The 26,519-nt window shown below is 54.3% G+C and overlaps 1 protein-coding gene across 7 annotated transcripts; it reads left to right on the top strand.

The window, feature by feature from the left end:
• Positions 1-110: 110 nt before the first annotated feature.
• On the top strand, positions 111-26,519 carry Pwwp2b (PWWP domain containing 2B). 7 transcript variants are annotated; one of them, XR_002392635.2, is made up of 4 exons: positions 111-285; positions 6,821-8,501; positions 15,618-15,821; positions 22,040-26,519. XR_002392635.2 is itself a non-coding variant. In XM_004838707.3 (3 exons), the coding sequence occupies exons 1-3, from the start codon at positions 161-163 to the stop codon at positions 22,051-22,053; spliced, it is 1,515 nt and encodes a 504-aa protein (XP_004838764.2). In that variant the 5' UTR covers positions 112-160; the 3' UTR covers positions 22,054-26,519. The 7 variants fall into 7 exon arrangements, 6 of the variants coding, with proteins under 6 accessions (XP_004838764.2, XP_004838760.2, XP_021108889.2 ...); XM_004838707.3 differs by lacking the exon at positions 15,618-15,821 and having other exon boundaries at positions 112-285; positions 6,821-8,196; XM_004838703.3 differs by lacking the exon at positions 15,618-15,821 and having other exon boundaries at positions 112-285.

Raw genomic sequence — 26,519 nt, 5'->3', positions numbered from 1 at the left:
CCGCGCCCAGGAGCGAAGCCCGCGGTCGCGCGCCCCGGCCCGGCTCGGCGGTGGCGGCCGGCCCAGCGAGCTTTGTGACGTCAGGCGGCGTCACGCGGGGCTGACCCGGCGGCGGCGGCGGCGGCGGCGGGCGGGGGCGGCCCTGGGACGCAGCGGGAGCATGGAGCCGCGGGCCGGCTGCCGGCTGCCGGTGCGGGTGGAGCAGGTCGTCAACGGCGCGCTGGTGGTCACTGTGAGCTGCGGCGAGCGCAGCTTCGCGGGGATCCTGCTGGACTGCACGAAAAAGTGAGCGGGGCGGGGGCGCAGGCCCGGGACACCCTGGAATTTCCCGGGACACTCCCCCACTGGCTCGGGGACCGGGTCTGGGGCGGGGCGGCACGGCCCGGCGCCTGCTTTCGGTTTCCGCCGGCCCGGGTTTCTGGCCCCGCGAAGGCGGCTGCTGCTGGGGGGTGAAAGTGGCTCTCTCCCAAAGTCGCCGTGACTTTCGGGGCGGGAGATCGCGCTGCTCAGCGGAGGGGGTTGCGGGTGCTGGGCCAGGCCGAGGAGCATGGGGAGCCGAGTCCCCAACTCCGCACATCTGCCATAATTAACGCACTTTTCTTTGTTCAGACGCACTGTTGAATTCGGCTGTTTGTAGAATCGTGGTCCGTGCAACGAGGGTCAGATGCGCGACGGCCTTGCCCTGTCACTTACAGGCTGGGGAGCCCTGTCTCTGTCGTGTGCCCCCACCCACTCGAGGCTTGTAGGAGTGGTTGGTGGGGAGCAGCTGTGCCCGCTGCGGGGTGTAAAAATACTGCTGCGGGTGCAGAAGTCGCGCGGAGGAGTGGAAGATACAAGTTACAGGCTGGTGTTCCTGCTGGAGGGGCACCGGCTGGGCTAAGCAAACCCTTCCTGAGTCGCACCTGTGCACCCTCTGCAGGGACTCCTGCGGCACAGAGGAGGCTCCTGGATACGTGTCACACGGTAGTGAGCTGTCACTGCCAGACAAATGATTAGGCATTATTCAGGTTGTGAAGTCTCTGCTCCTGCTGGGCTTTATTTTGGAACCTGGTGTAGTGAATGGCCCCCCTTTCAAAGGCCTGATTTGTTTTCCCTTCCTGAAGCTAATTTTCCCCTGGGTAGAGTGAACAGAGCAGAGACCATCCTCCTTTGAGTTATCTTGCTGACATTATCTCTTCATTAGATGTGCCAGAAGCCATTTATGCACAAGTCACATGACTTAACATATGGCCTCCAGGGTGACTCTTGCCCCTTCTCTGTGTTGGCTACAACTGGGAGTGCCTGATGGGGTGGAATGACACTGAGGGACTGTAGAATTGCCACCTGGAAACTGCCAGCCAGTCAGTTGGAGACTGGGGTGGTAGTGATCCTCCATTAATCAGTGGCCACCATGTACTCCATAGGCAGGTTGGTCTTGAGTCTGCAGGGCTACACCCCTCTCCACCTATTCCACTTGCTTTGGCCTTTCCTCCTTGCAGGGAGGGGGGGGGAGATTTGCAGCATAGTTGCCCCCATTTCCTGGGCTGTCTGACTCAGGATGAGGGAACCTCATCTTGTGGATCCTTGCATGTCTGGAGAGGCAGTGGGCTTCCCTCCCTGAAGACTGTGGCTAACCTGTTTTTCAGATCCACACCCTCTTCATGCAAAGAACTGCACAGACCTGCTGGCATCCCAGGCATGGGAACTGGCAGCTGTGCAATGTGTGAGTGTCTGTGCTGCACAGCCACATTCAACTGTAACCAGATCTGCCCTGAAGCCAGGAACTGGGCCTCAGTGGGTGCAGTTTTGCTTTACCGAGGCTCTGACTTTGGTTGACCCAGTGTCCTTGTAGATAATCTGAAGATAAATGTGGCTTCCCCTTCCCCAGCCCGCCAAGCCCTGATCCAGAACTGCTCCGCTTCTGCACACCCTGGTCTTTCTTGTGCTGCCACTCCTGGTTTCTGTTTCCAGTTCTCTACTCACAATATTATGAGTTGCAAAGCTAATGTTTATAGCTCTGCTTGTCAAGAAGCATCCAGAATGCAGCTTACAAATTGACCCAAGTGTTACAGGCAGCACAGGTATACCTTGGGCCTCAGGGTCCAGTTGCCATTCTACCCTTTCTAGGTATCAGTTTCTCCTCAGTGACTGCTGCCCGCCCTTGTCCTCCCATAGAGGCCCAGCCCCTGGTTGTGGGCCCTGACTGGCAGGGGAGAGGTGCTGGGAGCTACAGTGACTCATGTCCTCTCACTTCAGGGGAGTCTGAGGGTCCCAGAGCAGCAGGTGTCATGCAGGGTCTGTTCAGAGCAGGTCACTGTTGCTGGGGTGTCAGTGGTACAGTTCAGGTACAGACCTGGCAACCCGGTTTGTCTGTTGCAGTAACTAATCACTGTTTGTCCTCTTTGCTAGGTTGGAATGGTTAACAGGAAGGGCCCCATTCACATAAGCTCTTGAGAGGCTGAGGTGGTGCCCAGCCGCCAGTGTTTATTATGGGGACAGTTTGGGGGATGGCGTTCTCTCCCTTGGTTCCCTTCCTGTTTGCAGAGCAGAGTGGAGCTTGGAGGGGGTTGGGCCCAGGTCTTGGCAGTCCCCATTGGTATCTTGAACCTGCTGCCAGGCTGTGGTGTAGTCTGAAGCAAGCTTTCATTTTCTGAGTGCTTTTCTGTCCATGCATTCATGTTTGGTAACTGAACACCTACTGTTTGTAAAGGAATGGGCTGTGCCTAAGGCAAACTGCCTCCAACCATCCCCACTTCTGGCAGAGAGTGAAGATTTTTTCCAAAGCCTTGATACCCAAACTGTGCCCGAATGGGTGGGATGGGCATTGTTTTGTGGGTGATTCTGAAGTGCACCTCTGGACAAGGACAAGGGTGGCACTGGCTGAGGCATGGCCCGAGGACACCGTCAGCTCAGGGTGGGGAAAAGCTGGCCTCACAGACAGTGGATACAAAGGCCAGTACCAACCAGGCCCGAGTGACCCTGGTCCTCCAGCTTTGACCTCTGGGTTGATATAGTCCATTACCACACTGGGCCTGTCTGCTGGAAAAGTCAGGGTGCCACCCTTTATGTCCAGGAGCCCAGCTGCTGCCAGTCCTAGGCAGTAGTCTAAATTCTGTCCTGAAACACCTGGGTCCAAAACAGAAGCTCAGCTGCCTGTGGATATTTCTGGAATGACTGCTTTGAGGACTGAGGATGAGCTGGGCATGGGAGCTGCAGTGGTGCTAAAATCTCCTCCCTGTCCCCAGGAGCTGGAGGGACCCAGTGCCAGAAATCATAGGCTGGCAGATTGGTCTTGGGAGCTTCTCCATAGGAAATGCCATCTAAGAGAGTGGGTGAGGGAGGATTAAGGATGTGGGCCATGGAGGTTCTGGCCTGTGCTGCTGGGGAACCTGGAAGATCTAGTGTGGGATGTTGCTGACCCTTTGATTCTAAGATTGTTTGATTCCAAACAAACCTTTGATTCCAAGATTCTGGAATTCCCATCCACTCTCATCTGGGTGTCCTGAGGACAGTGCCCTTGGGGTGGGACAAGTCCCATTGTGTGCCCTGGGAAGGAGCCAGTCTGGTGTCCAGGCTGTCACTTGTCCTGCTAATCTGCTGACCTTAATGCCTGGAGCAGAGGTGGCCCTTCGAAGCTTCCATCTGCCCAGCAGACCCTACAGGCCACTCTGTTTCCTATAGATCCTGCCTATTCCTGGCTCCTGTAAGGCTGCAGCCTTGCTACTGGCTGGCTGCATGACTGGTGAAAGACTGCAGGTCCTTTCAAAATTAACTCGGTGGACAGCCTGAGGTGGGGCCTTGGGTGTTTGGATTCAGGCCATCCTGGGTCTGCAGGCTCCTGGCAGCGCGTCTGTGTGCAGAGGCTTCCACAGGCTCTTGCCTGGCTCTGCATGTCCCCGTGTTTCTGACTCAGGAGCAATGTTTACTCACCCCCACAGGCAGCAGCAGGATCACACCACCCACCCCCCTGCCCCATCAGAGGCAAGGAAGGAAGGTCTAGGGCAGACGTGGGGGGCGGGGAGCACAGCCTGCCAGTGGGGTATCAGCAGCTGCAGTTCCTGGGGCTTTGGATCAGGGAAGCTGGATGGAGGCGGCTGCAGGCAGGGGCAGCCCAGAGCTCTGGCAGGCAACCAGGGTTGCTTTCCTCCTGCCCATGAGCCAACCTCAGCCTGGGCCACTCTGGATGGGTGGCTGGGTTAGACCCCCAGGTGAGTCCCCAGGGATGTGGCTTGGCCACTACTATTCTGCTAAGGACCTTGGGCCAGGATGCATGTCCCTAGGCCTCCATGTTCTTGGTGTTCCTGGGGAGCTCTGGTTTTCTGTCCCTTTAGGGGCAGTGCTGCTTTTTGCTTTTGGGTCAGGACCCCATTAGAGCCTCTGGAGCTTATCAGTTTCTTTAGCTTTTTCTCAAAGCAGAGATTCTTTGCTCCACTCCCAAGCTCCCTGAAGATGCTGTGCTGAGGTTTGTTTCCAGGTCCCTTCAGTTTTCTGTGTGGGGTCCTTTGCCAGCCTGTTGAGGCCCCTCCAGTCCTGATAGCCCTTCCCACATGCTTACTTTCCACCCAAGGGTAGGACCCCTAAGGCTATACCCACCATGGGCTCTTTGAGTCCAGGGTAGACCCCAACAGTTCCTCTGTGGGTGCAGGGCTGCGTAGTCCTCTCACCTGTAGGCACAGCTGGGCCTCTGTCTCTAGAGTGGGCAAACTCAGGCCATGGCCTGTCCTCACTGAGGGTGCCAACCTTTTGGGGAGTCACAGACTGCAGTGGTTATAGAAGGGTCACACTGTGTACCCCAAGCCAGGCCATATTTCAGGTTCTTCCCAAAGAGAGCAGCTTGTGCTGAGGCTGTGTACATGCCTGGGGACTGCAGCCCCACATGTTAAAGAGCCTCTTGGGTGGAGCAGGTTCCCTAGTCCCAGTAGCCCTGCTGTCCCATCTGTGAAATGGGAATAGCGATGCTGGCCATCCTGTAAAGCTGGTAAAGGGTTTAGGGAGCCCAGGTCCCTGCAGGGCCACCTGCTGTCTGGGGGTAAGCCATTTCCACTGTTTACTCAGCAGGCAGGTCTCGGGTGTGGCCCAGGCAGAGCAGCAACTCCAGGAAGGAAGTATGGCTGCCTGCTATGCCAGGGTCACCACTGGTCTTTCTGCAGGGCTAGCTTCTCCAGTGCCCTGGTGCTGGTGGACAGTGGTGTGACTTGGGTCCGTCTAGAGGATACTGCAGCCTGGCCTGCTTCCTGGTTTGACTTTCCTGGGAAGGGTCCTGCCCCTGGCCTGTGCTTGGTGGCTGAGAGAACTGGCCCAGTGAGGGCCTGCATCTCAGGCTGACAGCTGTGTGTCTATCCTAGACTTGCAGAGACTACCTGAGGGAGCAGGTGACATCCTGGAGCTCCTGAAACTGCGTGGCCTGTTGTATGGAGCATTCCTAGCCCACTGTAAGGACAGGGTCATCTGGGGAGAGAAGATGGAACTGTACTCTGGAGAGATGGGTTGGGGCTGGAAGCAAAAGGCTGCCAGAGGTTCCGCTCTGAAATTATGTGCCTGGTTGTCAGGAAGGGCTCTGTACTGGTATAATCAGGCTGGCCATGGGACACAGGCTGCTGTGTCAGAGGCAGGTAGGGAAGTGGACTCTGAAGCTGGGTGGGGCTGGACAGAAGGGGTATAGATGAAGAGGGTGCCAAAGGGAACCCCCAGTTCATGGTTTTAAATGGCTGTGAAAGCTAGCAGGAAGTGGGCTTTGGGGAGGCCCTCGAAGGACACTTCCTGTCCCTGGACCCTGATCTATCTTCCAGGCCCAGCTCCTATAGGTTTCTCTGCTGTTCTGGGCCTTTATCCTGGCCCTCAACTCTGTATGGTCAGGTTGCTCATCCCCACCCCCAGCAAGGGGTCTGCCCATTGGCAGCCCAGAGAGGCAACCATGTGACCTTCTGGCTGCTCCAACTTCCCCTGGAGTCTGCCCCACCCCCCATTGGTTCCTGGCTGTCACCCTCTGGCAGGAACATTTCTACTCCCTGGGACTCTGAGTTCCTGGCCCTCCCTTTCTCCTGACATCTTCCTTTGGTGCCCCATGATGAACAGACCAAGGTTGGCAGGCTGGCAGTGATCTTGGTGGGTAATGTGGCAGGATGAACCTCCCCTGAAGGGAGTTGGAGGAAGCAGTTGGAGCCAACTACAGGACTCTGGGATTTGGGAGGTTATGGTGCTCATGCGGGCTCTCGTTTGGTGGCTGCCTCTGTCCTCTCTGGACTACAGAGCCAGTGGCTATGGCTCAAGGTCTGACCACATGTGGCTCCTACCCTGTACACATTGCCATGCATCAGGCACCTGAGACTCGACTGCTCCAGGGGACATACTTGGACCAGTTTGAGAGGCTTACTTGGGAGTCTTTCTTGGGTCACCAGCCCTTCTGGGGATGCTTCCTTTGGAGAGAAGGGTAGGGAACAGGTGAGGTCTGTGAGCAGGGGTCTTGGGTTTTATGGCCACTGGCCACAGAGCAGCTGGTCCTCCCTCCCCCACCTGGCCAGGACACATCTCTGAACTCAGACCCCATTCTCAAGCTTCCTGGCAACTCTCTCTTGTGGCCATAGGCTGAGATTCAGACATTGTGACCAGAGAAACAGCCTGTAGGCCACATCATGGGACCTTCGTGTGTGCATCCACCTGGATGCTGGGCACAGGACATACACAGGGCTTGTACATCTCTTTACAGGCTAGGAATGCCACCCTGAATTTGAGACACATGCAGTTGCCCAGGTCTGTGGGAGAGCAGAGCCTGGCAGCAGGGGCTGGACACAGCAGGGGACCCTTGCCATCCTCACTCTCCTTTCTGTGTCCTTTCTGGCAGGTCTGGCCTCTTTGGACTGCCACTGGCTGATGACCCCCCTGCCGTCAATCCCCATGGCCCCGCCCCTGAGGAAAGTGATGGAGAAGTGATGCAGCTGGGGACGGGCTTCCTGCCTCCTCCCCACAGCGAACAGTCCCCCGAGGACCAGCCTCCCAAGATAGCTGGCCCTGAGGTACCTCCGCCCCTCGTGCCACCACTGCCTGCCCGGAGCCTGCCCCCCTACCCACCATACTTTGAAGGTGCCCCCTTCCCTCACCCACTCTGGCTGAGAAACACCTATCAGCAGTGGGTGCCACAGCCTCCCCCAAGGACCATCAAGCGAACCCGACGTCGTTTGTCCCGCAACCGAGACCCAGGCCGCCTCATCCTGAGTACCATCCGCCTACGTCCCCGCCAGGTGCTCTGTGAGAAGTGCAAGAGCACTGTGAGTCCCCAGGAGGCCAGCCCCAGTCCCCCAGCTGCTTCCAGGCCCCGCCGGAGGCTGGGCAGTGGCTCAGACAGGGAGCCCCGCAAGCCAGAGGAGCCAGAGGACAGCGACCCTGCAGCCACAGCCACTGTGAGGAAGAGCAAGAAGGAGAGACGGGAGGAGGACAGGGCCTCGACTGAACAGGTCCCACGGAGCCCTGTCATCAAGATCTCCTACAGTACACCCCAGGGCAAGGGTGAGGTGGTCAAGATCCCATCCCGTGTGCATGGCTCCCTGGAGCCATTCTGCCCCCAGCAGGCTCTCCACAATGGCAGCCAGGAACCCGAGGTGCTGAGAGATGCAGAGTCCAGGGGCAATGGGGACCGACCACCCAGTGGACCTTCTGCCTCCATCCCCAAGCTGAAGCTGACACGTCCTCTGCCTCCTGGCTCAGACTTGCCACCTCCTAAGATCCGCCTGAAGCCCCACCGCCTGGGGGATGGTGAGTGTGAGCCCCTATACAGGGCCGAGCTGGTGGAGGAGCTGAATGGCTGCCAACAAGGCCCCCGGACCAGCTCACCTGCCCTCTTTGCGGATAGCTCTGCCCATGGACTGCAGGATTTGTCTTCCGGAAGTTCTGGTGAGGATGATGACTTCAAGAGGTGTCCCCAAAGTAAACAGGGACGTGATGGCTTAGCCTTTCTGGTAAATTGCCCTGGGAGAAGAGCAGATTGCGCCAGTGAGTCTGTGTGCAGCAGCGACAGCCTGGATGAATCCAAATCATCCAGCTCGGAAGTGACGTCTCCAGATACAGGGGACCTCTCATCCGGTGATGGTGCAACTGTGCCTTCCTCATCCAGGGGTGTTCGCCAGACAGTCCCACCCCTAACAGTCAGGCTGCATACACAGAGCGTCTCTAAGTGTGTTACCGAAGATGGAAGGACCGTGGCTGTAGGGGACGTCGTGTGGGGTAAGATTCATGGTTTTCCTTGGTGGCCAGCGCGTGTCCTTGACATCAGCCTTGGCCAGAAGGAGGACGGAGAGCCCTCTTGGCAAGAAGCAAAAGTCTCATGGTTTGGGTCTCCGACTACATCATTCTTGTCTATTTCAAAACTCTCCCCTTTCTCTGAATTTTTCAAACTGAGATTTAACCGTAAGAAGAAGGGGATGTATCGGAAAGCTATAACTGAGGCTGCAAATGCCGCACGACATGTGGCCCCAGAAATAAGGGACCTCTTGACCCAGTTTGAAACATAACTTTGGTTCCCTGACCAGGTGAGTGTGTGTCCCCCGGATGCTTCTTTTCCTGAGCTGTCTGACCTGGCATTTGTGTTGAGTCACTAGGAGCCAAAGTCAGGCAGGGGCTGTGTCTAAGCTTGTGTGTACAGAGCTCCGGCTGTCTGATTTGTTGTTCCGAAGGGGGCTATGAAAGTGGCTGTCCTCGTTGGTATTGTCACCTGAGCTCTCTGGCTTACAGAAAAGGTGCTTTAAAGAGGACATTCTTCAGCTGCTTATTTAAAGCTAGTTTGAGGTTTGCCGCCATTTTTCAAAGGAAGCCCCTTGTGTAATTTCCTTGCTCTTCTGTTAGGCTTTTGGAGAAAGGGGTGCAGTTTAACTGATACTGGGGAAGGGAAAGTCCAGATTGGGGCTTCATCTTCTGTTTTTCATTCTGAGGGAATCACTTTCATTGTCTTCCCAATGTCCACAGACGCCTTCTGCTTGCAGGTGTGCTATCTTGCCATCTTGGCTGGCAGAGAGGAGCGAGAGCAGTGAGCATCCTGCCGTCCAGTGGAGGCCCATATCCTAGCTCCCCAGGCTGTCAGGGCCTTGCACTCCCCTTCAGCACCCAGTTCTTTCTTGTCAGCAAGTGCAGTGGTTTCTGGATGGGCTACTTGTGGTGGCCAAGTGCTTTGGGTTCTGGAGGTGCTCTGAATCCTATTCCTGATGTCAGTGTTCATACTCCCAAACTCCTCCCCAGAGGACTTTGTAGAGTCAAGAGCCAGTCCTCAAATGGAACCTTTGGAGCTGGGAGCGTTGCACCCAGTGTGTGGGTACCATCATGTAGGGTGAGTGGGTGCCATCATATAGGCAGAGGGTCATTTCCCTCGTGGAGTTGGGGACATTATCATGGCATGTCTGTGGTCAATATGTAGGGTATCTGGAAAGATGCTGAGGGGTTGCAGCCTACTCTGAACTTTGGTCACCTTTTCTAATGGTGATTCTTGGGGAGAGCTGGCCTCCTAGTGCTGGACTCCCCTCCCCTTCTGTCCTACTTGGCCCCAGGCAAGCCATGGGTCCTCCTTCTGGGGAGCAGCCTGTGGCCCTCTACTTTTCTTCCTAGCTTGGTGGCCTAACCCTCATTTCTTTTTTTTTTTTTTTTTGGTACTGGGGATCAATAGCCCTCATTTCTTACGAGCACTAAGGATCAGGGGACTCATACACAGAAGAAAAAAAGCAGTCTACCTTCCCAACAAAACTGTGTTTCTCACTTGGTCTTGCCTTGTTCTTGGTAATCTTCAGCAAGCTTGTCTTCCTGGGCTACCTGCTCACCCCACCTGCCTGGTGTCAATTGCCTGGATCACAATCCTTTAGGCCTTACCAGGACTGCTCTGCCACATGCATGGGGGACCTGGAAAAGAAGTAATGATGAGGGGCTGCCACTGGGGTTGGTGTCAAGACTGTCCTGCTGCCCAGGCTCCGTCCTGGCCTTGTCCCTCCCTACTTTGACACTGGGGTGCCTCTTCCTTGCTCCCTGAAGACACAAGCCTTTTCCTTTTCTCTCCCAAATCAGGCCCGTTTCTTCATCAGTTCTGGGGCACTTGTGTAGGGATTGGGCAGGTGCCAAATGGGCGTGTTGTGATGTGGATGTGGACCGCAGCCTCTGCATATCTGCAAGTGTCTGGGGGTGATTGTCTCCAACCAAGCCACCATAGAGAGGGCAACAGCTCTGAGAGGGAGAAGGGGTTAAGAAAGACAACAGATAACTCAACTTCCCTTCATGGAACCTGTTTGCAGCCATGTCCTGCTGTCCTGGAGCACCATCTCCCTCATTCTGCCTCACCAGGCCACTGGCCCTCCTGCCTGCCCAGCTTCTCTGCTCCACATTTGGGTCTTGCTCTGACAATGGGTTGGAAGCTGTGGGGCTCTCCTGTGTGTCTTTCTTGTACCATGAGCCCAGCTCCCAGTGAGGGGTGGAGACCAGCTCAGTCTTCACAACTCAACCTTCAGTTCCCAGTCATGGTGGCTGCAGGGAGTCAAGACAGTTACAGGAGACGAAGCACCATGCAATTCCAGCCAAAAGAACTGGTAGGCTTTGAGGACGCCCAGGGTGGCCTTGGTTACACCTTGGAGAATGCAGCCTTATAGGTTCAAGAATGGCCAAGTTTATCCGGAAGCAGAGGGAAAAAATCTCACCCAACTGGTTTGCCTGCTGCAGAGGCCAAACAAACAGCCTTTTCCTGGGGCTGTGCCTGGACCAGCCATGGTGACCAGCAGCCCTTGAGCTGAGGGGAGTGAGGTGCTAGATTCCTTCAACTTTGTAGTGCTCAGTGGTATTGCCTAATGGGCATTTTGGTTTTGTTTTCGAAGGACTAAAGACAGAGTGAGGTCCTTGCCAGCCTGGGGATTCATGTGCTCAGTTGGTGTCTGCAGCCTGGAGTCCCCTGCTTGATGTGGGTTCATGGTCTTCTGGTGGACAAGTTTGCCTTGAAGTGTCAGAAATACTGTGAGGGCCACCCCCCAGACTGCTCTTCGGAAGGGTCTGGGGCACCTGGCTGCCCTCTCGGAAGGTGTGTTTCCCCAAGCAGGGGCTGGTGAGATGCTTGGGGATCCAGTAAAGAGCACAATCACTGGCACCTGGGTGCCTCCTATGAGGAAGAGGCTGCTTAGGCTGGAGCTGGGGGATGGGCATCTTTTAGATCTGACCACTGGCTGGCCTGGCCTGGCCTGGCCCTGCACATGCCTGGGGAAGGTTGTGGTAGAGGTAACAACTCTTTTTTTTTTTTTTTTTTTGGTACCAGGGATCGAACTCAGGTCCTTGCATTTGCAGGGCAGGCGACAGAACCACTGAGCTAAATCCCCGGCCCTAGGGGTGGGTAACAACTCTTAAGGTTTGGAGTGTCTGTGCAACCCTTGGAAAATATTGGGAGTGATCACAGCAGGGACAGTGAGATCTGGTGCCTTTCAGGGGTGTACAGCTCAATGTCTCAATCCTGAGAGAGACCCTCCCCCCCCCCGCCACAGACATCTTGATGGATGGCTGGAGGCTCAGCTGAGGGGCCTTGGTGTAAACACCGTGAAGACCAGGAGATGCCGAGCCAGGATGGGTCCAGGGGGTGGGCTGAAGGTGCCTTGGTCCTCAGTGGGGACTGAACCCAGGGTGTGGGGTAACCTTGTGGTGGACTTGATGCTTCTGTGGATGAATCCTGACCCAGGCCTATGAGGCTAAGCTGCCTCCAGGTGCAGGCACAGGGGCTCCACTTTCCTTACCTGTCACAGGGCAGCAACAGCACCTGCCTTGTGGGTGTCTGAGTAGCACATGCATGTAGTGCTCAGCAGCACTTTGAACAGTTATGGCTGGTGCCAGAGGCTTGTGAATGACCTAGTGGCAGCTACACGTGAAGGTGACCACCACCCCCTTTCCACCTCTGCACAAGGGTCTGTTTACCCAGGTGCTTCAGTGTGATGTCAGTTGCCATGCTCCTGGGGATCTTGTGTCTGGGAGCAGGGCACTCACTCCTGGGCTGGGGCAAGAGCTAACTGACCAGCTTTATCCTACAGATGAGAATGGGGACTCCCCAAGAGGGCTAGGATTGCCCACATCCCAGCCTCCCAGTCAGCTGCACCTGAGAGGGGTTGGTTTAGCTACGCACTGTCTTCCTAGCCTGTAGTCCTGTCTACCTAATCTGCTTAGTCTGCTCTCTGTGGGGACCAAACTTGTGGCTGGATGTGGGCTATGAAAGTAGGCAGAATCATGGAAGTCTTTGCCCTGGAAGGGGAGGGGGAGAAGTCTGTGAATCACAGTCTCCAAATCAGTGCATAGTGAATCACACATGGGTACTTGCCAAGAAGGAAGGGATGAGGGCCTTGAAAGCAGAGCATCCAGCAGGAACCCTGACCTGGACTGGGATCCAGGAAGGCTTCTTGGAAGAGGTGACATGAGTTGAGATTTCCAAGTGGTGAGCTATTCAGGAGCTAGTGGGCTGTGGGTAAGTGTATGAGGCATGTTCCAGGTGGCTCTTCCAGGTGGGCAATGGGCCTGGTAGGCGAGACATAGACTCCAGGGTTACCTGGGAGCACGGATTCATGGAGGATTGTCTCTGGAGCAGTGAGCAAGTCCTGTTTGTGTTGAAGTGACCCTGTTGTGCGAACAGCATGATGGGGCTGGTGCTAGGGGCTGGGGAGGTCAGATGGATGTTTTGTGCCATCTGTGCCCCACAGTGATGACCCAACTTTGGAGGTGGCTGCAGTGGGCTGTGGAGGGAGGTGCCTGAGGCCTAGATGGAAGATTTTAGCATTGAAAGCTCAAAGCTCTGACTGGAGTGAGATATTCACCCAGCATGCAGGGTGACCTGAAGAAAGATAGCCATGCGGATGGAGTGCAGGAACCCAGCAATGGCTGCTCAAGGGGAAGTGGCTTTGGAATGGCAGAGAGGCAGGGATGTGATAGGATGGTGGGTGGCAGAGTGGAGGCAGGAAGAGGGTCTGGTGGAGAGTAGATAGTGCTGGCCAGCCCTGGGCAGAGGAGGCCTTGAGGGGCTGACATCAATGGGATAAGGCCTTGCCCATCCCTCACTCCAGCACTAGAGGGGCAGAGGGTGTTGAGTGGATGTCACCCAGGGCAAATTTGAGGGGCTGAGTTCTGACTGAGGATTGACAGAGGCACAGAGGACCCACCCAGGTATCCTGAAAGTTGTGAGGGCTGACAGGAGCCCCTTGTCTGCTGCCGAAGAAGCCAGGCCCCTCCTGACTCAGAGGCCAGAGCAGGCCAGTGTGGGCTGGGAGCCATGGCAACTCCTAAAGGAAGGACAAAGTGCCACCCAGGATCATGGTCTCTAAGACCAGTGCAGGTTTCAGTCTCCAGGTAGGGAGGGCACCCAGCCTCCCATGAAACTCGTGCTCCCGCCCCTCCCCCTTTCTGCCAAGAGTCAGGGCTGCAGGCAGTTTGGGAGTTTTCTGGCATGCTGGGTGTTCTACTTCACTGGGCTAGCCATACCCAAAGTCAGCCTTATCCTTTGTATGAGTTTTCTGTGGCCACAGTAAGAGTGGCCACAAGCTGGGGGCTTCAAACATCTATTTTCATGTTTCTGGAGACAAAAGTCTGAATTCAGACTGAAGGCCCTGGGGGAGGGACCTCCCTCCCTCTCCAGCTCTGGGCGGTTCCAGGCATTTCTGGCCTTGCCCACTGGAGCCTGCCTCTGTGGTCATGTGACCTCTGCCTCTTCCTCAGCATCCGTTGTCCCTCGGTCTCTTTTATAAGGACCCTGTTTTGGTATTTAGGGGCCACCTCCATAATCCAGGATAATCCTCCCATCTCAAATCCTTAATTCAATCACATCTGCAAAAATATAACATCGATGGTAACAGTCCTGAACTCCAGGGATTAAAACTTGAATCTGTGGGGCACCATTCACCCCTCCCTCATTCAACGTTCCCTACACATATTGGAGCACCTGTACACTGGAGGTCTATGCCCAGCCTATTGCTGATAGAAGGGTCAACCCAGAGGTGGGGCCAGGCTGTACTAGGTCTGCTGGTGGCAGACGTGAACCTGTCCCTGGCTAATTCTCCTTAGCACCTGCCTTGGGCTGTGGGTGGGGACATGGGATTTGTGGGGTGATGGAAGGAGCCATTATTGTGGAAGGATCTGTGCTCTCTGGGGAAGGCTGGGAAGGCTGTGCTTGACAGGCAGTCCTGGGAGCACCACAAACCCCTCCGCCTTCTGCCTTCACCAGGTTGATTTCTCCTGGGAAAATAAAGGTATCGATCAGCAGCTGTTCAATAATCACTGGTGCTGGTGTGCTATATATACTTGCTGGATCCCGGAGAAAGCTAGGACTTCAGACCCTAAAATATGCCTCCTATCTGCTCTGAGTTTTGACTTCAGTGATTTTGTGGTGGTGTCCTTGAGCCCAGTGCTCCAGACCAGCTTTTCTTTCTTCCAGCTTAAGTGAAAATGTATTTCTGCTCCTGAAGACAGGTTGGCAGCAGACTTCTGTGTTGCTTTCAGGGAATTCAGGTCCTCTGTGAAGGTTGTAATTATTACGTTCCAGAGGGAAATTAAGGCCTGTAATTCCAGGCCTGCTGTGGGGGCTAGGGCCTCATCCCACCCCTTGGCTCGCAGCAGCCTGTCCCTGCCATCTATTCTGGGCATTGGGTGGGCAGTGCCGGGTGGGGACACCTGGTGTTCCAGTTGCTCTTTAGGTGGTCAGGTATCTGGGGCCTGATGGAGAGGGCCTCTGGATGCCCCTGCCCGTCTGTGCCTTGGAGGCCAGTGCTGTCCCTCCTTTCCAGCGAGTGGCCCTAATGTCTGAAAGAGTGGTTTGCTGGGTGTCTTGGCTGCTTTCCTAACCCCCATCCCTGGCTGCAGATACCTGTCCCTGACTCCACCTTCCTCTTCAGGGCTACTACCATCGGGAATCTGCTGTCTTCTGGTGATGGTGAGGTCAAAGTTTGGGGCTGTCAGGGCCATGTCCGCCCTGTGACTCTGTCCATCATTGGAAATCCTTCCCTGGCTCACTTTCTCACTGGGGTTGGTGTGCTGACCACTGCTGCCTCTCCTCTGTTAGTGCTCTTCCACGCAGAACCTCACCTCAGCCATCTCAAGGCTCCTCAGCCAGGCCTGGGTGCCTCTCACTTAGAGGCAGAGATGAGGCACAGTGGCAGGGCAAATGTCCAAGCACCCTACAGACTCTGACCTGAGCAAGTATCCAAGCACTGCATGCCCTTGTCAGTATGTCCAGTTACCTTCATGCCATGCAAATGTTAATCTGCTGGTCAGACTGGCTGCTATCTGTCACTTATCTCAGCCCAAGCCCCACAGTGACCATGGTCATCTTGCCTTCCTGCCACACCATGTCTTTCTGGGTGCACTTCGTACATTTTCTGGCCCACTCCTAGGATCAGTCTCTTCCCAGGAAGTCCTGGTTCCTCCCCGAGAGTCAGGACCTGGTCGCAGGGCTGCTTTGCGCATCTGGGTTTGCTGTTGTGTCTGAGTTGTTTCTTGGCCTTGGCTGTCAACACAGTGAAGAATTACTTTTCTTATGCCAAAGAGCTCGACTAGTAATGATATTAACATAATTGTTTTACATACGTAAAAATTTATATATATAACATATATTGTTTTTAATAATGCATATTTGTATATAATATTGTTTTACTGTGTTACAATAGTTTCCGAGTGACAAGACTACTAAGGCCACTCACCAGGAGGAGTAACCATTATGACTGCTGGGGGTCATTGCTGAGAATGGTCTAGGAGTTTCATTACAGATCCTTTCATCCTGGGATATGGCCCTTTCGGGTATATGTCACGTTCCTGTGATTCAAAGTTATTGAGACATTGCTCTATGGCTAAGTCATGACCACCTGACCCAGGTTTGTTCACTTTTCGTTTTGAAAATCTAGTTGTGTTTTGTAATTCCACAAGCATTTCCATCGCTCCCCGGCCTGGCTTCCCTCACAGCCCCTTCTGACCCTCCCACAGCCCACGAGTCTTCAACCTGGTCCGGGTGATTTGTCTATTTTCAGCATAGCAGGTTCACACATGCATGGGCCCCTGAGGCCTGAGCAGCACCTCACGCCAGCTGCTGCACCTCACTTTCCCTCTGACCCCCACGTAGAGAAACCCGCTTCCTCCTTGCTGTGCACAGAGCCCTCTGTGGTCTCTGAGTTGTTCCAGTCTTTTTGTGGCAAGCCGTCTTGGGAGGGCCTGAGCTGCCAGCTTTCTCAGCTGTGGGGAAGATATGTGGGCAGAGAGGTGCCCCCTTCCTGTGCCCTGGATGAAGAGGTGGAAACCAGATGGTTCTGAGGCACTACCTGAGACCAGGTTTCTGGGAAAGCCTGGTGTCCTGGAGGTCTCAGTTGCCCTGAGCAGCTGAGCTCACCTCTGTAGCGCCAGCCCAGCAGGTGAGGGGCAGGTTTTTGGGGGGCACAGTCAGCTGCTCCATTGCTGAATCATTTCTTTTGCTGGGAGAGGAAAGGCTTCTTCGAAGGCTGCTGGTGTGAGTGATGGAGAGGGCCTGAGCTGGGGGCCATCTCCTCTCAAGATCCGTTGTGCATTTTTCTAACGAGGATCAGGGCTGATGGATGTTTAATGACATTTCCAAAGGTCATGCTGCTGTTGATGGAGAGGCACTTGGGCAGTTTTAATTATCTCCTGGGGCTGTGTTTCTTCGCAGCAAAGCATGGTTGCCTTGATTTGAGCCCCTTTCAGACCCTAAAGTCCTCAATTAGGAGAAGGCAGGAAGAGCAGTTTCCAGGTATGACTGTCTTCCATGCTGTGCCAGCAGAGAACCTCACAATGGCCCCACTGGCCAGACTTCACCACAGCCCCTGGCCATTCACAGTTTAGAAAGGATGCTTCTGAGGGCTGCCCAGGACTCTGGTTATAGACTTCCTGGCCAAGATGACTGTCCATCCTCAAATGTGTTCCAGCCTGGACGTTGTCAGCCCTTAGGACAGGGGTGGACCAGGAATGGCCCAGGGACAGTGTCCGTAGGGTCATGGCGAGTTACTGACCAGCATCTGTATGCTGATTTTGGAGAACCCAGAGGTCTCAGGACTCAGATGCTCCTCACCTGTGGGACCTATTTGCATTTGACCTCACCAGGACTCACCTCTCTGTGAATTAAGTACTTCCTCTTATTCTCACTTGCCTTTGGGGATCCGGAGAGCCAAGGTTTCCTGATTCCATGTATTCCTTACCTTTTGCTGTTGCTCAATGTGCACATGGTTGCACACACACACACTAACAGGCACACAGACATGTACACAGATGCACACACAAGAACACATTTACATGTTCACCATGTGAATAAACATAAAGTCTACATATAATTTAAACAGATTTTCATGCTGTGAAAATGGAGTGGGCCCTGAGGACAAGACTTCTGCTGGGCCCCACTGCTCCAGCTAGGGCTATTGTGGGCCAAAGGAGATATGTTCAAGTTCTCACCCTGGTATCTATGATATGGTTTATTTGGAAACAGGGCATTTGCATATAAGTTCTAGGTTGAAGTAGGTTGGCTCTCATCCAGTGCCTGCCATCCTGTAAAAAGAAGGCGGCTTAGACTCAGACACAGGGAGTAGCCGCGTAAGGATGGAGGCAGAGGTTGGAGGGATGGAACCACAGGACACAGAATACCTGGGGCCATCAGGAGTAAGCCTCCCTAGACCTGAGGAGGGAGTGGCCTTGTGACACCTTGATGCAGATGTCTGGCCGTCAGATCTGTGAGGGAACAGATGTCTGATGCTCAGAGCCTGGACCTGTGGTTCTTTGTTTGGTACTTTTGAGACAGGATGTCACTACATAGTTTAGGCTGGTCTTGAATTCTCTTGTCAGTTTTCCTGCCTCAGACTCCTGAATGCTGGGATTACAGGCACACGCCACCACATGCTACTTTTGTTGTGGCCATCTGAAGTGCTACATGGGTCAGACCTGTGCTTGCACTCTGCCCTACAGATTAGCCACTGAGTAACTCGGGATAGGTCTGCAGACCTGCAGGCCTCGTCCCTATTAGTGGCTGAGGAGGAAAGGACGTAGCTGCATCTGTGCTGAGCCTGGCCTGGCAGACTGCAGGCAATGGAGTGGAGACCAAGGCTAAGCTCAATTGTTAGGGTTTAGATTTATACTTTGTTTTTTTGTTGTTGTTGTTTTGGTACCGGGGATCAAACTCGGGTCCTTCGGCAAAACCACTGAGCTAAATCCCCAGCCCAAGGGTTTAGATTTAAATGTTCCCCGAAGGTTTCCTTTGTGGAAGATGATTGGCTCATGGGAAGACTCTACTTGTCGGTGGATTCATCCATTGATGAGTTTAGTAGCTAAATATGCTGTTAGGACATGAGGCCCTGGTCGGAGGTGGGTCACTGAACATGTGATCTGGAAGGGTATTTTCTTGTCCCCAACTCCTTCCTTCTCACTCTGCTTTCTGGCTGCAGTGGGAGGAGTACCTTTTCCTCCACCATGCCCCTCTGCTATCCTGTTTCTGCCTTGGGCCATGGACTGAAACTGTGGGTGAAAATAAACCTCCCCTCCTTTAAGTTACAGGTATTGAGTATTTTGTCCCAGTGATGAGAAAGTGACTTAAGACATCAAGAGAGCCCCCCATCGGTGGCTTCTCTGTCAAGAGCACCTTCAGCACCACAGCAGGCGAGTTTGGTGCAGGGCACTGCTGCTCAGGAATATCCTTGGGGCTGGACCATGCTAGCCTGTGGCATGGGTTGAAATTTAATCTAGATTGTGTTAGTGTGACTATGAGAAAAAAGTAGATCCCGTCTTTGAAATGCTAAGACCCCGAAATTCCCCACAACATAGACATTGGACTGCGTTCTGTTAGAGGGACATTCTCAGGATCTCTGAGGTGGGGCTTCAGCTGTCAAGGGAGGGCCAGCTTTGGGTTGGTAGGGGACAGAGCATACTCAGCCTTTGTACCCTCCTGGCCAGGATCCGCAGCACTGGTTTGGACACAGCTTTTCCCTCTGGGGAGTAGGCTCGGGGCTGATGGCTGGGTGGTACCATGTGATCATATGTCCCCAGCAGTGGAGTCCTGTACATGTCTGGGTTCTCTCCCTGAGGACCAGTCTGCTGTCCTGGTAGCCACTGCACGTGGGTGGAGACCCCAACCAGCCAGGCCGTGGGCCTCGTGGAGTCCCTTCTCAGATACAGGCCATGTTCCAGAGAAGGCTTCCTGTGGCACAGTGCCTTGTCCTGGCCTCAGACATGCAGGGATTTTGAGATCAAGTTGCCATTGCCCAGCCCACCCAGCTCTCCCTGAGGCCCCCCTGGTCTTCACGCTGCCCTTATTGCTGCCCTTGTGCCGTCCTCACCCTCTCTGTGGAACTGGATGCCTGGGCTAGTGCCCTTTCTTCCACTTACTGGGTACACCCTGGGCAAACTGCTTCCCTTTTCTACAGTAAGCAGACCTCATGTGCCCTGTTGCTTGTCCTCAGCACGGAGGGATGTGGGAGGAGCTCAGCAGCTATCACAGGTGGCCTAATGTAGCCAAGTGTCCGTCCTGTCCTGGTGGCACCTGCAGAAAGAACACAACCCAAAGTTTCTAGGATGGCCTGCCCCCAGGGCCCGGGTTACAAGTTTGTGGGCTCAGTCAGTTTGGGCAGCATTGAGCAGGGTATTGAGACATAGTCCAGGGGTTTTATGGTTTTGGCTTTTTTCTTTGAAAATAGCAAAGGATGTCCTGGGAAGCTGACTAGTACTGGCCCTGCCTTTCCTGGAGCCAGGTATTTGCCCAGTCTTCTGCAAGAGCAGAGTAGGCACAAGCTGCCCTTCTAGGCCCTTCAGTGTACATATGTGTGGCTTACTGTTTCCTGAAAGTTGCTAGTGGGTGGTTGTGACCATCCTGGAAGCTGGCCCTTGGAGAATATACAGCCTGTGACAGTGCAGCCAACTCTCTGGAGTTGGTGGGTCTCTCACTGGGACCTTAGCAAGATCTTTCCTGTGTTGTGTTTGGCAAGGATCTGGACCTGCAGCCCACCATGTCTGAAACATGGGTCCTTCTGGAGAAGAGAGTATGACATCTGTGCCACCCTCTGGAGCACCCACCTGGTTTATCTGAGGCTATAGGTGCTCCCCTGTATGGGGCCCGAAGGCCAGGCTGATGTGAGTGAGGGTCGTTGTAAGTGAGCTCCCATGCAGCAGCAGGCACAGGGGCCAGGAAATGGGGCCCATTCTGCAGGTTCCAAAATCAGGCTGCTGTGTGTAGCTGGGTCATCTTCTACCCTAGGACACTTGAATGGTCACCAAGAAGGTCTAGCCCCCAGTTTGCCCAGTTTGCTTCAGTCCTGCTTGGTGGTCCTCTTCTGGGTTGGAGTCCTGACCTGTGCTGACCACAGTGCCTTCTCGTGCCCCACTTTCTGGTACTCTCAAATGTGAATGCTGCTGTGCTGGCCTTGAAATGTCCCCAAGGTTGTCTTCGCCTCTCCTGCCTGGATCTGTTCTGGGCCCCCAGGTGCCCCACAGCTACTTTCCAGCCCTGCCCAGCTGTCTGGTGGCCAGTGCACCTCAGGTTGGAAGGTCTGAGAAAGCCAAGGGTCCTGGCTTCTCGACAGAGGTTTCCTTTGGGATAAGCCTCTCGCTCCAAAACAACCCGTTTCCCTGCAGAGAGACCACAGTGTGTGGGTTTGGGGGGTGGGTCCTGGGCATCTGACCAGCTCCCTTCAGCAGCTTTGTGTGGAAAGTGCTGGCTGAGGTAGAGGCGGGGGGTCCTGTGCTGGAATCCTGGGCAGCAGTGGCCCTGAAGGTACATGTCACCTACCTGCTTTCCATATTTCATTGGATGTAGGTAGGAAAAGCCCTTGATTCTTACCACATTACACAAAGATGTCCTTGAACACCTTTTCTTTTCATTTAATTTTTATTTCTATCAATGTTATATATAATCTGTTTTTTAAATATGCAGTGTACTGTGTAAAGACTATCTTCATATTTTTAAATGAGATTTTTCTGATTCTTGATTTTTCAGTTTATTTATGAATTTTTTCCTATGGAAGATGAAGGTTTTGGATAGTTAAAACCCTTATCTCTTAGCAACACTTATGAACTTAACTTTTAGCTGAATCAAGATTCATTATTTATGCTAATAATTGCAGCCCAGCTATGTAGATAATAATGAATGTTTTATTTTTTGTTCAATCTTTGTTCTTAGCAGTTGATTTTTACCTCACTTTCTTTCTTTCTTTTTTTTTTTTTGGTACCGGGGATCGAACTCAGGACCTTGCACTTATGAGGCAAGCACGGTGCCACTGAGCTACATCCCTGGCCCTTTACCTCACTTTCTATCTGATTAGTTTTATAGTCTTGTCACTTGTTCACCTCCAGCTCTAACAGAGAAAATGCTCAGTGTCTCCAGACACCTGAGGTCTCAGTTTAATATATTGCTGTGTTGACAAACTTCCACAGAACATAGGGCTTGGCACAGTGCTGGTATGCTGTTCCTCAGGATTTTGTGTGCTCTTTGGGTAATGGTGTTGGTGGAGCTGGAGTGTCCAGTGATTCTACTCATGTGACAGGACAACTAGGGCTGCCCCCACCGCTGCCACATACACACCTGCTCCCTCTGTTCAGGGTCTACCGTCTCTTACCCTGGGGACTAGGGGGATGTGTCCTCATGGATAGGGGGCTTTGGACTCCTCAGGTTCTAGTGCTGAGGGGCTAGGTCATCCCAGGGGGATATCAGTGCACTTAAGGGCCCACAGACAATCACACCTTGGAATCCCCTGCATGGTGAGTCAACAACAGGCAGGATCCAGAACAGCAAGCCTCTCTTCAGTACTCCTGTGTCTCGCCTTAGTGCTGGACTTGGGACTGATCCTGTGATCTGGTCCCTCCCATCTGAGAGCCTCCATTTTCCCCAGGTGTGGCCAGGCCATGGGTACCAGAAGTAGGCACCAAGGGAAGTGGGACTCATGGACATGGCGAGGGTCCATGGGACCTGGGGATCTTTGGGGGTCCTTGGAGAGTCACAGAGCCCAAAAGAATGGCCCTCTAGCAGGTGCTCTGGCCTGGCGCTAGGATACCACGGGCCTTTCCCCCGGCACTTGATCCTACAGTAAGTGTGGCCCTTTCTGCTTTCTCCAAGGTCACCAACGGTGAGGATGCAGCTGTTGTCCTGGAGCCTCTGACTTCCATCCAAAGGACCCCACGTGCCTTCTGGCCAGCTTCGTGCAGACACACGCTGAGTACAGTGGTCAGCCTGGTGCAAGGCCCCAGAGGAGCAAGTGTGTCCAGGAGGAGACAAGACCAGTGCACAGTGGCGCCTCTTGGCTGAATGTATTTATTCCTGTGACTCAGGCTGCAGTGTTCCTGGCTTGGAAAGAGCCAGGAACTCAGTGATGAGCTTGCTGCTTCACATGCTGGGCATGGGCGGCCTCCAGGCTTGGACTTCCCTTGCAAGAGCAGGGCCTTCTGCCCCTGCCCACCTGGTTGCCAGTGTGGGTGGCTGTGCCTAGCCATGGATCTTCCCTCTGGGGATGGCTGTCTCAGCTGCTGGGCTCCAGCTGTCTGCAGGCTTGATAAATACCAAATTGCACGTGTGGGGTTCTTCTTCCCAAGCCCTTGGGCATGGGGTCTCTGTGCACTTAAGAGCTGGGGACCCACCTGCATCTCACCCCATTCCTCCCAGAGCATGGGTCCCCCTGGGTGGCCGGCCCCTGCCTGCAAAGCCACCTTGTCCAGGAGATGCTGCTATGAATTGCCAGTACTGTGAGGAGGAGGTGAAGGGTAGACCTTGAAAACAGCGCAACGTTAAGAGGAGAAACTGGCACTGCTGTTTGTAAGAGTGCATTCCTTCCCCTTTCTGTCACTTTATAGACCAAAAAGAAAAATGAAAGAAAAAAAAAAAGTCTTCTGCTCTTTCTTTGTTTAAATGTGCGAAAGAAAAATCTAGGTTGATGTTACCTGAGCAGCCCTGAGGTCGCACCTATGTTGGGGCTGTCGTGTGGAGGGACCCTGGAGGCCCTTGACAGTGTGAGGAAGGGGCCCATGGCCACATGTATCAAGGTGGCACCATGCCGGGCAGATGGGAAGTCCCAGTCTCTCCCTGCCTGGGCCTCCCTCCTGTTTCCTGGTTGACACTTGAATTTCCTGGACAGAGGCACCCCCCCTGCAAGTGGGGGTAGTTTTGCTCTTTGTTCCTACTGGTGCAACTTCTTTTTTTTTTTTTTTTTTCAGTACTGGGGATTGAACTCAGGACCTTGTGCTTGCAAGGAAGGCGTGGCACCCCTGAGCTAAATCCCCGTCCCTAGTGCAACTTCTTTAATCCCCTAGTTTCTTAGTTTGTTCATTGAAAGCCAAGGGACGTCCCAGGGATGGTGGTGGTGACTTTGCTTGTTCTTGGTTTTACTGGAGTGTTCTGCATTCTAAAGGTTCCACTGCCCTTACGAAGGACTCTGGGAATCTTGGGGGCTGGCAGTGGACACCACCAGGGTCTTCTCCAGAGGTTGTCAAGGGGACTTGACTCAGCAGATAACTGTCTTCATGGTTCCCTAAGGACATGGTTCTGAGCCTGCTCTTGGAAGTGGGGGAGGGTGTGGCTTTCAAATTTGTTTGTAGCAGCAGAACCCTTTTCTCCAACAAGATTTCACTGGAACAAAGGCTACCCAGCAGGTGCTGTCCCTGACCACCCAACCCCGAGAACCCCTCAAGGCCCAAGCGTCTTTGGAGGCTTTGAAAATCCACAAGTGGGACAAGGGGCCTTTGTATGAGAGACAGTACTTGGAAAGAATGAGAGCTGCCAGCTTCTGGGTCTGTCCGAGGCCCATCTCAGGAGGAGCAGGGGCCCAGGAAGGCCAGGCCCTACCACTGTCACACAGTAGTCACACTGGACCAGATTCTGAATTACTTCCAACCAGGGGCTCCCTAGGAATGCTAGAGCTGGGGAATAATTCCTGTCTCTGTTAGCTTGGCCCAACGGAGACTGGTCTTCCTTGGAAGCAAACATAACCTAGAAGCCTGCACAATTATTACACATGCTTGTTTGTGGGATGAATTATGCATCCTCCAGAATGTCAGGCCAGAGCAGGCCTTTGGCACCTGTCCCAGGCCCTAGGGTGGGGGTGAGGGAGGTCTTCCTTCTCCTGAGGATGAAAGGACTGGGTGTGGCTATATCAGCACCCCACCCTGGGGTCCCCAGCAACAGCCAAGAAAGGGCTGGCCCTGCCTTCTGCTAATGGTTGTCAGCAGCACCCACATTCCTTAATCACAGGCCTGGCTGTGACCAGTAGGGAGTGAGCAGGAAGGGGCCAGCTGCCCTCAACAGAATGGAGGAAGAGAGCCTTATGAGTCCCTGCCTTTAAAGGGAGTCTGCCTTTAAACAAACCTGCCAGGAGAGCACTGTTCTAGGGCCCCTGAGTCTGGCCCTTCTGCTGGGTGGCTCCTGGCCACACTTGACCTTCCCCAGCCCAGGAGTCCTAGGGCCCCTAGACCAGTGACAGTGGTGCTGCCTGCTGGTTGTGGAAATGTGAGTCCTCACATCAAATCAGTCTGCTCGCTGAGTCGAGAACCTCAGCTTCATGTGGGCCTCAGAGGATTGGAGGGCATGGTCCCTCCAAACTGCAGGCAGCATCTGCAAGCCAGCAGTCCTGCCTGCTGAGTCTGAGAACAGGTCAGCCCTGTGTGCCTCACTCATATTATCCCAGAGGCTGCCATGAAAAGTTGTCCTGTGAGCCCAGGACCTGTGAGATGGTCCCTGTTTGGAAGCATTGTCACTTTTGGAGACTCACACATGCCTGAGTTCATCAAAGTTCGGAGGAATCCTGTCATTAGAACAGCAAACTCCTGCTTGCCTGCTGCTTCCCAGCCTGTGAGTCTATGAGGGCCCCTCACACAGATGCCTTCTGGGGCCAGACCTGGCCTTGCAACTGTCTGGTCCCTAATGACCCCGATACCACCAGTTCCTTCTAGAGGGTATTCTTCCACCACAGCTTGGGACCTCTTGGTGCCCACACCTGGTGAGTGGGGCTTCTCAGGGCTGTCCTCTGCTGGAGCCCACAGGAGGGGCAGGAGCTTGGAGTCCTGGGCTGGCCTGAGCTCTACCCACCCCGGGAGGGCATTGTCCCCCAGTATAGAGGGATAAATGACATTTCAGCAGATCTAATTTAAAGTGAAGGCAGTCTTTTTGTTTTGCTTTGTTTTTAGTCTTTATTTTTAAGCAGAGGATTAACCATGCTCGCTTGTCAGTTTGATTTCATGGTTGCTCAGACCATGCACAGGAATGGGGAGGTACTCCCTATCCCTCAGTGACACCTAAACTTGGGACTAAAGCTGTGGGCCAGCCCCCAGCAACATTGCAGTGCCCTGGTGATGCCTAGCTCTGTGCTCAGCTCCTTTCGCAGGGACGTCCCTCCTTGCCCTGGTGATGTCCAGCACACTGCTCAGCCTTTCTGGGTGGGCCTAGGGTGCTGACAGCCCACTTGTCAGTGGCAGCCAGGCCACTGTCCTTGTGGCCCTCACTGCCTGGCTGCCCTGTGTGCCATGCCCTGCTCCGACTTCACATGAGCGAACCCGGTTGGCTTCCTGTACACCTCTGAGGGAGGCCCTGTTGCCACCACTTCCATTTGAGCAGGACATGCAGACATGTTTCCAAGGTAATCTCTGTTGCTCCTGGTCTTTTTTTTAGTACCGGGGATCAAACTCGGGTCCTTGCGCTTTCGAGGCAGGCAGCGGAACCACTGAGCTAAATCCCAGGCCCTGGTCCTTCTCTTCTTGATCCTCATAATCCAGGGGAGGGAGTGTGTGTGAGAGATCCCATGGGACCCAGAGGAGGGGTACCTGAGGGAGCCGGGCCTAGGGTCTCAGTTCAGTGAAGCAGCAGAATGCGAAGTACATGGTGTGGGCTGGGTAGAGGAAGCCAGTTTCAGGACCCTTTCTAGTTTGTCCTAGCCTCCGAGGGATCCCATCCAGCAAGAGCTTAGCCACTCACCAGAGCCCGACTGGGCCCCCATCAGCCAACCACCCCAGGGTCCCTTCAGTGTCACCTGAGGGTGGGTATGGGTAGGGCCCTGTAGCTAGCCAGGGAAGGAGAGCCCAGGGTAGCACCTTCCCAGGGCACAGACACACAACAGCAGGCTCCTTCAGGTGAACAACTGTGACCTAACTGCTCGGTAAACAGCTTTTGCTGTCACCAGCATCCCTTCTTCCCACCAGCTGGCCATCAGTCATGTGCTCGAGGCCAGCTGGCATTGCTCTGATATGGAGCAGGCTGGATAGGAGAGGGACTGGGGCACAAGCCAGGCGTATGCAGGAACTCAGCGTGTGTTCTGTCACTCACCCTGCACCCCAGCCTAATCTCCCTTCCCTTCCTCCAGAGGACCCTGGCTTCAGATCTCCCACCACCAGGCTGCAGCTGAGGTGGCCTCCATGGACTCTAAGTCTGTGGCCTGGCAATGCAGGCAGTGTGAGGCCCGATGGGGGCCTGGACCACAGAGTTTCAGGCGCCAGGACTGCAGGCTCTGCCTCTTCTTTGTCGTGCCCTTGAGTCCACTACGCCTCCATAGTCCTAACCCTGCACTCACAGCTTAGCTCTCCTGGTTCTCTGCTCCCTCATCAGGCACCTGTGCAGA

Source organism: Heterocephalus glaber, unplaced genomic scaffold, assembly GCF_053883595.1.
Source record: "Heterocephalus glaber isolate CG9 unplaced genomic scaffold, H.glaber_assembly_v1.0 deba00001497, whole genome shotgun sequence".
NCBI lineage: Eukaryota > Metazoa > Chordata > Mammalia > Rodentia > Bathyergidae > Heterocephalus > Heterocephalus glaber.
This window is presented reverse-complemented; position numbering and strand designations above follow the sequence as displayed.